Source organism: Emys orbicularis, chromosome 7 (assembly GCF_028017835.1).
Source record: "Emys orbicularis isolate rEmyOrb1 chromosome 7, rEmyOrb1.hap1, whole genome shotgun sequence".
Lineage (NCBI taxonomy): Eukaryota > Metazoa > Chordata > Testudines > Emydidae > Emys > Emys orbicularis.
The window spans coordinates 112,023,222-112,039,851 of NC_088689.1; the positions used below are offsets into that span (position 1 = coordinate 112,023,222).

The window sequence follows — 16,630 nt, forward strand, 5'->3', positions numbered from 1 at the left end:
AGCTGAGGTTTGCTGCGGGATCTGTAGATGCAAAGAGTTGGGCTTAACCTGATACCTGGTGAAAATTAGGTTGTTTGCTATGAGCCCTCCAACAACAAGGCCCTGCTGTTGCCTCCTGCGATGGTGAACCTGGACTCTATCATCCATAACATTCCTGTGGAACGCAGTTGTTGCAATTAAAAGTGGAAAAGGAGATGGTGCCTGGGATAACATGGTCCTTCCCCTTTCCAGGGCTTAGAAGCTAAGCAACAGACGCTTGAACATTGTGCAGGGTCTGATGGGCAGCCAATGTAGATCATACATTGGGGACATTAAGCACTCTGGTTGGCTTGCTCCTTTTAGCAGACAGGATGCTGCATGTTCACCCATCTGTAACTTGCAGGTGGCCACCTGGGACAGGCCAAATTAAACAGAGTTGCTCAAGCCTCAAGGTAATAAGCTAATTCATTCAACACTACTGCATTCCCTCAGTGCCTGCAGACCCCCGTGCTCCAGGGGTTGATGAATACAGCAGCCAGAGATGCAGAATACTTGAGCACTTTGAGACTCATTCCAATTTAGAAAGACCACCCTGCAATGAGGAAGATATTTCAACTCCCAACCCCCCTATGTCTCCCACCTCTTTCACACTGAGGGTAGATCTACAGTGACAAATCAGGATATGTGCCTATAACTATCTCAGGAGACATTGAGTGGCACATTAGCTTTGTTCAAATGGACATGGAAACATCTACCCAATATTGTAAAGTGTGGGTAGGCAGGATAGGAACACTGCAATTCAGCTTGAAAGTTTTTCAAGTAAATGGGTATATTGGTTTCAGATACACCTGCTCCTTTTCCAGATACTGTAGTTAGATGCCCGATGTCTTTGGTTTTCTAAACACGGAGCCCTTCTGGCTTTCCTTTTGTGAGAAGATATGAAAGTGCTGGTAGGAATCCTAACATCAGCGCTGGCTTTCAGTGCCTTTCTACACCCTCTGCTGCTGCTCCTCACAGTTCAGAGAGCTTCATCGGAGAACGCCAGAGGGAGCTGCTGGCATTCAGAACTCAGGCCAGCTGCCCACACACTGCACTTTGAACAGAAGAGAAATTAACTTGTGAGGCAATCAGTGAGCTTCAGCTTTGAAACAACCCTTTTCTTCCTCCCACAGATGTACAAATAGAGCGAGCATGTGGTATTCAGTAACCACCACTGACAATTGCCCATGCACGTTCCATATCTCCCTTCATTCTGTGCCCCACCATCCTGATCTCTCATCCTTCTACTCCCCCCTCCCCACCCTCCACCCATTCACTCCACTCCTTTTATCCCACCCTGCATATATCCACCTACTCCCTGCCTCCACCCTATTGCTCTGACTTCATGTCTTCCTACTCCACCCCGTTCCCCCTGCCTAATCATTGTGCTCCTTCAGTCTCCACCCTGCTGCTCTGATCTCATATCCACTGACTCACTCTACCCTACAGGTCTCCACACCTGTTGTCCCCCACATCCACTTGCCATCTCACTTCTCCACCCGTCTTTGCCACCTTCATTCCAAATCTCCTCCCCAGGGTGGTCTACAGCTGGAGCAGGGTGGCTCCTTCATTTGTGCTACCCCCTGGGCTGTGTTCCACAGAATCACTTCTCCTCCATTAAGAATGCACAGTATTGAATTGTAATGCTGCTTCTTCTGCACTGCCCCAATCAGGGAACAGAGTTTCTAGGGCTGTGAAGGCTATATTATATTATATATATATTATATTATATGGATCAGGTATATATCTATTCATTGCAAATCCTGAACTACACAAAAGCTGCTGCAGAATGTATCCTGCTGTAAGTAGAAAGTGGAAGTTGAAGGGCCTGATACCGTGCTGTGCCTAGCAGGATGCTCAGCCCAGGAGAGGTGGGTGCAAAGGTAGCTTTGTGATAACTTTGCACCTCTGATATTCCAGGCTACTTTGAGGATAGGGATTTGGCCCCCAGTGTAAATTAGAGCAGATCCTAAGGCTGCTCTAACTGATGGCAGTTGCCGTCAGCCAGCGCTATGCTGTTCTGTATTCCACAACAAATGAAGTACTCCATACTCTAGACCAGGGGTCGGCAACCTTTCAGAAGTGGTGTGCCGAGTCTTCATTTATTCACTCTAATTTAAGGTTTCGCGTGCCGGTCATACATTTTAACATTTTTAGAAGGTCTCTTTCTATAAGTCTATAATATATAACTAAACTATTGTTGTATGTAAAGTAAATAAGGTTTTTTAAATGTTTAAGAAGCTTCATTTAAAATTAAATTAAAATGCAGAGCCCCTCGGACCGGTGGCCAGGACCCGGGCAGTGTGAGTGCCACTGAAAATCAGCTCGCGTGCTGCCTTTGGCACACGTGCCATAGTTGCCTACCCCTGCTCTAGACACTCCTCTCTTCCTGCACCCAGCCAGCCCCTTGTGCTCAGGGTTGCACAGGTGGTGCTGTAGGACTATCTATGTCATCCCTTCCTGAGGGAATTTTCCACAGGCCCATCTTAGGGTGACCAGATAGCAAGTGTGAAAAATCAGGACAGGGGGTGGGGGGTAATTGGCACATATATAAGAAAAAGCCCCAAATATCAGGACTGTCCCTATAAAATCGGGACATCTGGTCACCCTAGGCCCATTTCAACCTTTTTGACACATATACATCACTGGAGTGGTATGAAGAAACTGCAGAGAGGGCTAGAAGACTCCCCGTAGTAGAGACTGATGAATCTCAGCAGACTCAGAGGTTCAGCTTGGGTTTTACCCAAGAATTTAGAACCCAGATTTGCAGAAAGTTGCAAATCTGGGCCCAGCTTTGGACTGATTTCTGGGCTAGAGTAGAAAAACTAGGAAGCTCTGGATTCAAATGGTTTCTAACTAGGGATCAGACCATGGAATGTAAGCAGAGGTACCCATTACTAAAAAGGTTGCCCACAATCCCCAGTTACCTGGAGGTTTAAGTTAAAATGGTCAGCAGTGAAACAAGTTACGTTTCAGAGTTAACTTGTCATTGATTAAAAAGGGTGAAATGTTCATGAATATTTGTTGTGAAAAATACATCCCATTTTTCAAGAGATGCTTGAAAACATTCAAATTTTGATCCCCCTCCCCAGTTAAATTGATGAATTTTTGCAAAAGTTTTCACAAAAAAACTTCCTATTTTTCAGCTGGCCGCAGTTTTCATCCCAACCCAGGAAAAACACAGCTATTTCCAGTGGGTATCATTTTGAGAATTTGGGTTCACTTGGCCTTAAATTCCAGGGGAAGGGGGTTAATAAACCCACACAGACTGAAACAAATGATCAAAAGAAAATGTAAATAGCCCTTAATTTTTGCACTACTCTAGTGCTTCCTTGAGCCTCTGATCTGCAAGATTAGGCTTGAGGTCTCAAGAAAACAGGGCCTAGGAGGCACCTGATATCATATAAACAGCATCCATCTTGAATTTTCATGCTTCTGTTTCTATTCCTAACCAGCACTTATAAGTAAAGTGAGGCATGCAAATGGAAAAAAGTTGTCCTGTATTGACACACTCACATCACCAGCTTCACATTTGTCCCATGCACACGTCTATTAATTGCTCAGACATCCTGTCCTCCAGCCTCTGTGATGCTTACAACAGTTATTCCAGAGGAAGAAGAGGGAATGCTTTGAGATTTGAGATTGGCTCAAACAAAACTCATGGGGTGTAAACCTACCACAAATCAGAACCTACAATATTTTTCCCCAAAAAACTCCTGAGAAGGGAAATCACCAAACTGCACAGCTCTCCGATCTTGAATAGCTCCAGAATTCATGCAGCCATACGTATGTTACAATCTCATCCAATCTACCCTACACTATTCCTAAAGTACAGTGTAGTATCTAGCTGTCACTAATGTCGAGCGGTTTCACAGAGACCTTGCTGGCAAAAGTGCTTTCACAGTGTGGAGGACAGTCCCATACTTTTCCACTCCAAAAGTAAGTTGAATTCTAGTCAGTACTGATGGTGTTAACTGCTCTGAAGGCAGAAAGTGTGTTTGCAGCATTCAGAGCCCCTAACCACTGGGTGAAAACATCTAAGAGTCCTGTGCAAAACAGGAAAGGGAAGCCATTTGGCCCAAGCTTTCACGCTTGGTTTTATTTTTTTTTTATAGCAAAGCATTTTTTCCCCCTCTTTCTTCTTCCTGCCTGTTTGTCAACAGATGTACGCTGGAGGGAAGCTGCTCTTTGGGGGCTGTGTTTTCAACGGATATGGCTGCAGCAAGAAGGACCTGCTGAAGCAGATCGGCCAAGCTCGCCTCGACTGCAAGATGGGTCACTTCCTGCCAGAGAGTTTCAAATTTAGGTAAAGCAGGAAGTGCGGGGAAGGGGGCCCCATGTCACACTGAGGTCTGTTTGTGACATGAACCTGGCTAACTAGGAGAAATCGAGGGGGCTGTGAAAAGGAGCGTGGGCGCGTTGATAAAGTCATTATCAGCCATTCCAGTTAATAAACAGCCTAAACGGAAAAAATAATGGAAGAAAAAAAGTAAGACCAAGTGGGATATTGTTCCCTCATGTGTTCCTGGAAGCTCCTTAATTCAGAGCACTGTGACTTGATAGACAGAGGCATAACTAAGAGCTTTATCGATCACCCCTACTGTGTGGGCATGCCCAGAGCTCAGACACAACTCCCTAAGGTCTGGCCTAGCATGTACTGGGAAGGATGCTGTTGAGGAATGTGGAGGAGATGCCGCCATGTTGTTACATTTCAGTTAACGAAGTCAGTGGGCTGCCTTACAAATTTGGGTTGAGCTTTTCAAAGCCAATTTGAGAATTTAACCACAACTGAACATCTCCATCTCGACTGCCCGAGATTTCAACAACCCCTTACTCTGCTACGCCTGCCATCGAGACATGGATCTTTTGCCACACTGAGGTGTTCACCTTTATTCTGGTATTTGCGGGTTTTCTTATCTTTGGAATGGGAATCTGTTCAATTTAGTTACTGCTGGGAGTCAAACTGCAGTTTTTAATGGCCCGCCACTATTCCGCTGGGAGATAAATCGTATCCCCCTTGCAGTTCAGAGACATAGCTGAACTATACCACAGGTAGGGCATGTCTACAGTGAGAATTTAATTCACATTAAGGTAGGGTGTGAATTTAAAGCAAAATAATTATTCCGGATTAACTCCATGTGTGGATGCCCTTATTCCAGAAGTATTCTGAATTAAACTGATTTGGAATAAGGCACTCTTGTTCCAGAATAAGAGCATCCACACAAGGAGTTATTCAGGAATGGATATTCCCAAATAATTCCCTGTGTAGACAAACCCTTAAACTCTCCCATACTTTAGGCTGTATCTCTTAGGGCACGTCTTCACTACCCGCCGGATCGGCGGGTAGCGATCGATCTATTGGGGATCGATTTATCGCGTCTAGTGTAGACGCGATAAAATCGATCCCCGATCACTCTGCCGTCGACTCTGGAACTCCACCGCAGCGAGAGGCGGAAGCGGAGTCGGCGGGGGAGCGGCAGCGGTCGACTCGCCGCTGTCCTCACAGCCAGGTAAGTCGACCTAAAATACGCAACTTCAGCTACGCTATTCACGTAGCTGAAGTTGCGTATCTTAGGTCGACCCCCCCCCCCCCCCCCCCGTAGTGTAGACCTAGCCTTAGGTAGGGAGATGCATTCATTGGAGTCACCTTGAGACATTTACTACTATGCATATATTTTCACATTCATTTCACAGGTTTTTCCCCCTTTATATCTGAAGAATATATATATATATATATTTTTAATGTAGCCCTTAAATTGTAACCAGCAGGCAGTTATATACTTCACTGCACCACTCCGGCCTCTGTGCTCTAGCCATGGTGTTTTAGTGGTCCACAGAGGTCCCAAGGGAACTGCCTGGCACATGCAAGCTGCATCAGGTGTGTGCTTGTTTGGCCAATTTACATGACATATTAGATGCCAAGGAAATGGCAGTTTTATCACTTACAATTCAAAGCCAGTTATACAGGCAGGATGGGAACCTACTTCCCTCCCCCTCCACCTCAAGCACAGTCCAGGCCTTTGAGGGTGCTTCAGTATCAACACTCTTCTCCTCTGTTTTATAGCAAGGCTGGAGTCTGAGCTCCAGGACCTGACTCAAAGGTTTGGGTTATGCTATTGAGTATCTTGACTTCAGTGTCTACAAGCCAGGCGCATGGAAGGATTTCCCCACTCTGAGCCCCTTTGATTTTAGAGGCAAATCCTGCTCCCTTTCTCCCACCCCACAGGCAGGGCCGGCTCCAGGCACCAGCGAAGGAAGCAGGTGCTTGTGGCGGCCAATGGAAAGGGGCAGCATGTCCGGGTCTTCAGCGGCAATTCGGCGGCGGGTCCCTCAGTCCCTCTCTTCCTCTTTGAGCTGCCGCTGAAGTGCCGCCGAAGAGGGAGAGAAGAAGAATGGAGTGGCACGATTGAGCTGCCGCCGAAGTGCCGCCGGTCAGCTCTATCTTTTTTTTTTTGCCGCTTCGCCCCTTGGGACAGCAAAAAAGCTGGAGCTGGCCCCGCCCACAGGCATAGAAAAATCCAGAGGTCACTTTAATCTAGCAAACAATAGCAGTGAAGCCAGGGCAACACGGGCTGCACAAGCCTGCCTAGGACCCTGGCTATGTACTCAAGCAGCTCTCAATCTGATTTTCAATGAGATTTGTGCTCCTGAGTCAGGGTTTGTCTACAGGGGGACATCCAAGGAAGTTAATCCAGATCAACTAAAGGTGTGAATTTGAAGTGGGCTAGTCAAACCGCATTAAGTTCTTGTGTGGATGCTGTTATTCCAAATTAAAGTGGCCTTAATTCAGTTTATCTGAATTCACTTCCAAAGTGAATGTCTACACATGCTGCAGTCACACCTCTGATTACAGGGTGCACATGGATACTTTTGAAAATCCCATTCTAAATCCAATTAAATGGATGCACAAAAGGTGCACTAGGCAAATCAAAACCACAGCTCGGCTATAAGTAAAATAAAATAAATGAAATATACAATAAAGAAATAAATATACAAATGAATCAAATAAACACAGTATTCAAAAGGTAACAGCCTGCTTGAACTGGGAGCCAGCATGGCCCAACGGATAGGACCTATATTGGCAGTGCAGAGATATCAATATTATTTCCCACTCTGCCACTATCTTGATGTGTGACCCTGGGCAAGTCACCAGGTAGATTTTCAAAAGCACCTAATGGATTTAGGTGCCCAATTCCTTTCAGTGAGAGTTCTGCTCCATAAAATCCCTTAGACCTCCCCATGTGTAAAATGAGGACAATAATGCTGAATCACCTTTGTAAAGCACTTACAGATCCCAGAGGAAAACCATTAAACATTAGCTGTTATTTAAAATAGGTAACTCCAAATAAATTTCTTTCCAGTGCTTCAAGGGAATATCTCATGTTGTGCATGCAGCGGGCATTGGTCTGTAAACTAGCAATGAGAGGTACGTGCCCAGATCCATCCACAATCGCTGCACTATGCTAAACTGTGTGTCCCAAAGAGCACATCTAGCATCCAAAGGGTTAATTGGTGTTGGGTGTTGGAAGTTTATTAGGCCAGATGAGAAAATCCTTAGCTGCACGTATTATATAGGAAGGGTATGAGCTCATTTGCAGTCTCTTACAGTAACCCTTCCTCACCGCTGACTAATGCCTGTTCGTTCCTGTGGTATGTAACGTTCTCTGCCGTCATGTCCACGGAGGCCGAAGTTATTTTTAATGTGTCTGTAATATGGGTAGCAAAAATATCCAGGAACAGTGTTAACTTGTTTTCTTTTTCACTTTAATCTTGCTGCTCTTGGACAGGAAACACAGACTACACTGTGTACTGGAACCTGTCTCAGTGTAGTGGATGGATACAGCAAGGGTGGTTGACCCTTTCACTGCTGGGCACTAGTGGTTTGCTTGCAGGAAATGTATGCCTTTGAAGGGCTAAGGTAACTGAAACCTCTATAACTGCAGGTTCCCTTTAAGACACTGAAAAGGTCAGTGCATGTGCTCTCTTTCTTTCTCTTTCTTTGTTGTTCATCTTCTTTCTTGGCATCTTATATTTCTGATCTGTACTAAAATTTGAGGGCCAGATATTTTATTCAGTCCTTGCTCCAAGCAAAATTCCCATTGGTTTAATAAAATGCATTCTCAGAGCCGTGAGGAAAGGTGCTGGCCCAAAGCATACACATTCTGCAAACCCCCTCTCTAAAGGAGGAGAGCTCAGTGCAGCCAACTTTGGAGCCAGTCCATGCTGCTTGGCTATATGACTTGGGGGTGTGGGTGATGGTCAGTCAAGAGTAACACAAAGCACTCGGGTCCCAAATCCGTCCCTGCTGCATTTCCATTAATGTCAACGGACCTAAACCTGGGATAGATTTGGCCCCATTTCTCCTCCGGGACTGAGTGTGCTCCCAGCCCTTGTGCATTTGGAATGGATTTGGGAGCTTACATGTGAGGCTGTGCGCACTGTGGAGGGAAATGGGGGGCCATCCCGGTAGTCTTAAAATAAAGGCACAGGATAGATTAAATTGGATTAAAAAGATGGTAGAGGAACATCATCTGGACGGACTTTTAGATCACAGCCAGGCACTAACCAAGTGCGATGAGACTCAGATGTCTGCGGGGTGGGGTCTGTGCAGAAGGCACAATGATGGCACAAGACTCAGGTATATCTGGGGGCTGTTGTGTCCCAGGGAGTGACCCACAGTAGCGATGTTTGGTGTATTTCAGACTGTACAGTGTTTCACACAGCCCCGGGGCAGAACGCTACAGAGCCCCAGACAGCCCCATGTTTCAGCACGCATCCTCTTGGAGTGGGGCAGTAGCATGCTGATAACAAGATGTCTCCGTGTGACGGGGACGGCAGAGCTTTAGGAATCAGGAAGCCATTTTACGTCACCGGGGCTTGTCCGTGATCTTACACTCGGACTGACGGATGAGGCCGAGATAAGGGAGGAAGCAGAGAAACATTGCGTCGGGGCTGCAAGCATTCATTCTCCCTGCAGAACGTGCTGAATGGGGAGGAAGGACGGGTGGGAGAGTGAGGTGGAATGTGGCTCCTCCTCACCCAACCCCTCCCATGGTCATAAATATATTGGCTCACAAAAACGGGAATGAGGATCAACTGTTTGTTCCTAAGGGCTTCCACCTTCCCTTCTGCTGGTCTGAAGCCAGTAATCTGTAGTGTGGAAAATGTATAAATGTAAGGCACAATTGTTCCCTCCTGCCTCAGCTGTGGACCCCTAGAGACTACAGCAGGTGCAGGTGAGACAGGGAGGAGGGCTCAGTAAATGGCAAGTCTTTTAGCTGTCGGACTGGAGAAGAAAGCACAGCTTGGCTAGATGCTGCAGTGGAAGAACGAATAGGGTTTGGCGACAGCCTAGAGGTGCGAGGGAGATGAACAGGGCTAAGTCTGACAGCAGTGCCCTTCCAAACATGGGTAATGAGGAGAATGGCACATTTGGTGATGGAGAAAGGAGACAGTGGAGGAGTTCAGTTCCAGTTGTGCTGAAGTTGACTTGGGAGTGGGAGTAATTGGAGATGTGGGACCGTGCAGAAGGGGAGAGGTCAGGGCCATCAAGTTTTACATGAACATAAGATGACTTGTCATAGACAAGAAGAGAACAAGGGCTGCAGTCAATGGCTGGAGTCTACCAAGGATTTAACGCAGGTTAGTGGTGGTGTAGTTTTAAAAAACAAACAAGAAAACAGAACCATGCTACCAAGTTCAGCCAGTAACAGGAAATTACCACAGCTGTGTTCTCTTCTGTGCGTGCCATTGTGAATTGCCTGGGGAGTGGGCAGGAAAATAAGCTGAAGGCTTGTATAATAGGATGCATTCAACATAGAAAAGGAATGCTAGAAAGTGGCAAAAAAAAAAGAAAACCTGTCAGTCTGAAGGTCAGTGAGACAAATCTCTGGCACTGAGTTTTCAGGAAAGGTCAAAGGTAGCCGAACTGTTTATGAAACATTTAAAGACAGGTCCATATCCCACCCCACCCGCTTGGATTCCTAAGAAGTCATAGCAAGTGAGCAATATTTTTCTTGTTGAAACAAGTCAAAGAGTGGAAGTAAGAGGAAGGTGGATACATAATGGCTTTGTCATAAGACAAATAGACAATCTAAGACAGAATTGAGCTTCCTAGAGTACTGCCCATTTTGTAGTATATATTTTAAAGGCTCAACATGACAGCAGCAAAATATGCAGAAGTCATAAGATTTGCTCAGCTGCTTTAAGAGTCTGAGGTCCCTGCTGTTTCTCAGTGCGATTGCTATTATTTTTTATTAGCACTAATAATATTGCAATAGTGTTGCTATTGCATTGAATGCATCTACAGTGAAATTTATCCCAGGAGAGGGTATGCAGAAAACAGTACAAGACTGTGTCTCAGGCAACCACTGGCGCCTTAAATCCCACCGAGACTAAGGAACTGGGTTATCCAGTTAATGTTTCAGGTAGTGATGGATTATGCATTGCACATTTATCGTAAGTAAAGTCCCTGAGTTTCTGCTGGTCTGCATAATCGGCTGTAATAAATTATCAAAGAGCCAGGCGCCCCCAGTCCTAAACTGCATTAATGCCTGTGCAGTCCGTCAATGTCTCTGTCCATTGCTGTGAATAATTGAGTGCGGTGACACAGGCTGGAACTTTGCTAATAGTTAAAATGCTTTCAAATTAAAGCAAGTAATGGAGGGAACAAAGGAAACTGACTGAAAATCATGTCCATAGGCGGGTCATTTGGAGCTTTGTTCTTGTTGTTGGAAGTTTGACTAGCCCTCCAGATACATTGGGGTGAAACTTTCTGACATCCCCCAAAATCAAACCAAAACAACTTCTGCTTTTTAAAGGCTCTTGGATAAAGCCAATGTTGATTTGATCCCAGCTTTTCTTTTCTTCTGACATTCATTTTCGTATTGCATTTCTTTCCTGGTGCTTCCATTCTTCAGTGTTCTGGAGGAAACTTTCAAAGCACCATGCACGAGAATCCTGAGAATGATGTTACTTCAAGCATTAATTTTAAGGGAATTTTCCCTGAAAAGCACAGCCCACTGAAAACTGAATCCAGGTCTTCAGAGAACTTGAGTTCTGACTGATCTTAGTGCTTAAAACCACAGGAAATCCTCTCCCATAGTATGCAACCACAGAGCAATTTCTTGCTCAGGCAAATACCAGATGGCAAGAGTCTATGCTGGCATGAAGGATTTCCTCAGCTTTATAACACTTTATAGGATGCTTTTCATTCATGACTTTCAAAGCAATTTACTACAGTGGGAAAGTGTCATCTCCATTCTTCAGGGAAACTGCAGTGTAAAGAGATTAAGTATGGCTGGTCAAAAATGTTCTGTCAAAACTGTTTTTTAAAAGGAAAATTTGGTTTTTGACAGAATGAACCTTTTGGTGAAGTGTCACCTTTCTCTGGAAATGTTTGATTTTTTTCATCAAACAGGTGCCCCAAAACTGAAAAGTGTGTTGTTTTTGGCTGAAAACTGAATGGAGTTTAGTTGCAACATGTCCCTGTTCTCCTCCATGGGCTGAACTCTTCAGCTAAACTTCGTCTTCTGTGATGCACTGTGGCCATGGGCCTTACTGCATGTACTGCCTTCCCTCGAGTGAAGGGTGTGATTCACCGTGAGAGATGGAGTTTGATCAGGAAGCCTGGCCTATAGAGGAGAATGGGAGCATGGAACACCCAAACTATAACTCCCATGAGACACAGCAGCTGCATTTCCACACTGAATATTTCATTTTTCATCTGAAAGATTTCGGTTTATGATTTTTGGCCAAAAATTCAACATTTCAGCAGAACTGCCCCCCCCCTCCAATATTTCCAACCAGTTCTATTATCAAGTGACTTTCCCAAGCCCAGTCAGGGGCAAATCTGTGAACAAAGCCTAGATCTTCTGTCTCCCAGTCCTTTGTCTTCGCCTCTCAATCACAGTGCCTCCAACTTCGGAATAATGTGGACATTGTTAGAAGGAACAGAAAAAGAAGCTGTAAAAGACTTCTAATTGCTCCATGCACTCTGGCATTGGTAATAAACAGGTCATATAGAATGTGCCTGTCTGAGCCAAATGGGCAGCCTCTGTCCAGTGCTCTGAAAGCAGGGTTACAGCTGACCATTTAAAATGTGTATCAGACTTGCTGATCCATCAACCTTCTCTTTGCACTATCCCCATAAGTCTCCCGAGGTACAGTCTGCCTCACACATAATATGATCATTGACACAGTCGGTGCAGTTAGCTGGAAAGACCCAATACTAATGTTAATAAAAATTCTGACAAGAATAATGAAAAACCTGCCAGTTGCAATACAAAATATTGTTCTTCTGGGAAATTAGAGGTTTTATTCTATGGTGGTATCCATGACGTATACCCACCTACACCCCTGTTGCACAGGAAGATGACAACAAAACCCTAAAGCCCCTGTGAATACATTTTCCCCAGCCTGGGACTCAGTTTAACCATGCCCATGTTGACAGGAATCGCCACGGCTAAGCATCTCGTTACATTATGCCCAAGATACCATCAGTATCTAAATAACAGGCCATGGCAGCTGGAGCACTGGAAATTGAAGCTGTTAGCTCTTGATCGGAAAGGGCAGCAGCTCCAAGGCATGGTCTCACCTGTGGACTGCTGGCTCTTCTTGGATAGCAGCAATTTCTGTTGCTTGAGCTGCAAGTCCCTTTATGGATACTTCAACGAGAAATCTCATTTTTTTTAACAGGAACAAGCCAAGATAAAATGAGGCAAGTAGTGAAAAATAAAGCCCAAAGCATTTCCACCCTTAATGTCAGAGATCCTCCACCAAGCTGTGATTTTCCACAATCTATCCTGCAAAACAGCATGTGATAACTATATCAGGTCACTGCAAAATGGGACTAAACTTTCAATATCTTCCTCCCAAGGATCTCATAAAGCAGGCTGATTGGGATGCCTCTCAAAGGACGTGCATCCAGCTGAGGGATGCAGTGACTCCTGCTGTCGTCTGTGTTGCAGGGTCACTCTGCATTCCTTCATTCAGTGCCGATGCAGGTTCTGACCCGGCATGACATAGCGAGATTCCAGCTTCCAACTTGGACAGCAGTGTCTCCCTTGGCACTGCTATTGTATTATACAGCTGCAGCCATTGATATGATGTTATATACTGAGGGCGCTTTGCTAGCGTCTAGCTCTCCAAATGTGATATAGAGTCTCCTTTGACATGTTTTCCTCATCAATTTCAGTTGCAACTCTGCAGTCCCTCTCTCTTGCTCCATACACCAGAATCTGTCTATATATGGGCTGAGATGATACCAGGGTGACAGGTGTCTTAGAAAAACCTCAGCTAGATGGGTCTCTGTGACCTTGGGTAAAGCGAAACTCCACTTGTAGCAAAGTAGTATGAAAGCCCTGACTTATTTCAATGCATTACAGTGTACAGACATCTACTTATAGCTGAATGAGACCTCTGCCTACCATGTAAGTCTTCTGTGGGGATAAAAAATTACTTCTCTGTGAGCCCTATCCTGAAAAACCGAGCAAACCCCAGTTAAAGTGAAATGTGCTAAAGCGCAGCAGAGCTGAAGGGGTGGATCCTCAGCCCAATGTCGACCATAGGGCCTGGTATATGTGTCCAGCCAGCTCGCCGATGGCTGGTGCTGGGTGTTAGGGCTATGGGAGGCTAATACTGAGAGTGTGATACTTTAGAGATGCAAATCACTCCATTTCCTGCCCTGCGAAGATTATACTCTACATAGGCATGGGTGCAGTTCTCATCTGTCCCCTCCATAAGGTAGATCCATATTGTCTTTGGACCATGTGGCCATTTCTCATTCATTTCTCCTTCCCCAACCCTGCCTCCATTTCCCTGGAAGGAGACACCATGGCTATCACTTTCCCAGCATGCAAGGTGGGCGTACTGTTTCCCAGATAGGTTCTCTGCTGCTTTGCTCCCCTTCCCCCACCTCCAGCCAATGGAAACACATTGTTTCCACTGTTTTAGGCCGTTATGCACCCATTTAAAATTCCTGATGATTTCACCCTATAAAGAGGGTTCACGTGTGCATGGGTCTGTGACTGTCCATATTTACCATAGCATATTTTTTAATGGTTTGTGTTTAGCTACAAATGGTTTGGGTAAGCTACAGCGAGTGTCCAGATCATGGACAACAGAACTAAGACCTGTGAAGGCCTGTAGTGCAGCCAACCTAATTGCTGATACAGGGGTGCTGCCTACGAGGAGTTGTCCGTGCAGTCTTTACTTGAGCAAAGTTTGATGCCTCTGATCCAGATGGTCTGTTTCAAGTACTAGTGCTAAATTGTACATCAGGAACCTGCTGGGATTGTGAGTAATAAGGCTTATGAATTAATTTAGCTAGGAAAAATAAACGACACAAAGTAAGAAACTATTAGAAGGGAATTGCAGGTATGCATTCTCCCTTAACAAGAGAATGTGATCACAGGTGGATTTCATAATGGACTCTGCTCATCACTTCATTACACAAAAGCTATCAGCCCCATTTAGTGTAATGAAGTTTCACTATTCACTTCACCCTTTAGCAGCCCTCTGGAAATTCGGTTTCTTGTAAAGCAAGTGCTGCTTTATCTGGGGGCTAGGAAGGGTATAAAGAACTAGTTAGGAAAAATGCATTTTGAAGGGAAATTGTTAAGCTCACTGAGCCCCAAACTTGACTTTTGTCTCACCTTGTTCTCTTTGATTCTTGCATGTGATTTCCTGCCCCCACCTCCCAATGCTCTCTTTTCTATAAACAGTGCCAGTTACCCAGTCCTAAAATCTACACCACACCTCAGTAGCCCTCTGACCACAAACTACTGGCCCTGGCTTAGTTCTCATGAGTCACGCTGCAAAAATGAACTAAAGTCTAGCACTTATAAGCAGATCTCCTTATCAGCACAGATCTGAAGGTGCCTTACAAGGATGAATAAACATAACTGTCTCCATTTTACAGGTGTTCAGAGAGGTTTACCTTTGCTAATACGGTGAGGTAGTGGCACAGCTGGGAATAGGACCCAAATCTTCAGGCACTGTGTGCACTATCCACAGAACGATGGTACCTCGCTCACAAGCCTCTGTGAGCTTCTGGAGGGAATTAGAAATGGGTGGTAAGGTTTTAGTTCCAGCTTGCAAGGAGTGATGATAAGGAACTGTGTTTGGCTTTGTTTTAAATAATGTCGCATTTAAAGACCATACGTTTATTCTGAGGCATGATTCCACTCAGAGCTGTGTGGGCATTCAGGACAAACTTTGGATCATTTCCACCAGTGCTTCACTGGGAACAAAGCAAAATCAACTTGGGCAAAAGCTTTCTTTTCCCCCGTTCGATTCGACGCAGCAAATTTTTGCCATTTTCCATGGTGAAGCCCAGTTTTGTTTAACCAACTGGCAGGGATTTAGTCTCCCTCACTTTTATAGAAACCAGATAGAGAGTGGGCAAGATTCAGAACTGGTGCAACTGGGTGCAACAAGAACAACGCTGGAGTAAATGGTGTGTACGTGGACACACTAACTCTGAATTTTACTGCTACCGTTTATCTGCAGGCCCCAACTGAGACCAGGGTCCCATTGTGCTAGGTGTTGTACCAACACAGAGTAAGACATAATCCCTGTCCCAAGTTGCTTACAGTCCAAATAGACAAGACAGACAAAGGGTGGGATGGGAAACAGACTCAGAGAGAGGTGACGTGACTTGCCCGAGATCACACAGCTAGTCAGTGATAGAGCTGGGAATAAAATTCAGCTCTCCTGACTTCCAGTCCAGTGTCCTGTCTACTAGAACATCTTGCCCCTCTCCATTTGGCTATTGATGGAATTCAAAAAAGGGCTAGATAATTTTAGATCCAATATTTGGTGGCTGTTTAGGCTTAGGTAATAACAGTTATAAAATCTCATTCTTCAGGATGTAAGATGACGATCTTGTGGTCAAGGCAGCAGACTCTGGATTCTGCTCCTGGCTTTTCCCTAGACTTCCTGTGTTCAGGTCTGGACATCTGGTTCTGGCCCTCCACTGGCAATGCCAAACATGCTCTTGAAATGCTAGTCAGCAGTGCCAAATGCAATTCTTTTTGTCTCTGCAGTGCTATCCCTGTGGAGGACCCTGACCAGGACAAATTGAAGAGCCAACAAGATTCAGTGGAGACAACTAGTGAAGAGCCTTCCTTGGTGCCCAAGAGGAAAGACGCTCCCCGCTCAAAGCTAAAGATGTAAGTAGCTGTCCCAGGGAAGGCTGCCCCCTAAAAAGCCAGGAATTAGCTGAAACATCTGCAGGTGTTCCCTATTAGCTGCCCTCTGTTAAAGACTTTTTTTAAACCAAAGGCTTGGTCTTTGGAGAAAGAAGAGGCATGGGAGTGACTTATTTTGCAGGCCTCCTGGGGTTTCTGGTAGTTCCTCTCTAACCCTGATTGTAAACTACATCTTTTTTTTAAAATTGGTGCAGGGAGAAGCTAAGGGAAGGATTGGTGTCTTTTTAGCTTAGGATGCCATTTCTCGCTCTCCACTCAGGAGACAATTTGCTACAGCGGGAGTGGCGAGCTTAATGGAAAAGGTGACTCTGTGTAATCTGACCTTTCCTTAAAAGTGCTGTAGGGAATGTGGTGATGCACAGAGATTCTCAGGAAAACATGCCATTTGTTTTTTTCTGCCT

General features: G+C 45.2%; 1 protein-coding gene across 1 annotated transcript in view; it reads left to right on the plus strand.

The window, feature by feature from the left end:
* C7H3orf20 (chromosome 7 C3orf20 homolog) overlaps nt 1-16,630 on the plus strand; it is a 52,358-nt gene that overhangs the window by 33,213 nt on the left and 2,515 nt on the right. Inside the window, exons 13-14 of the mRNA XM_065408263.1 lie at nt 4,182-4,324; nt 16,065-16,190. Of these exons, the coding sequence (XP_065264335.1) occupies nt 4,182-4,324; nt 16,065-16,190 (269 nt within the window). The remainder of the gene's footprint in view (nt 1-4,181; nt 4,325-16,064; nt 16,191-16,630) is intronic.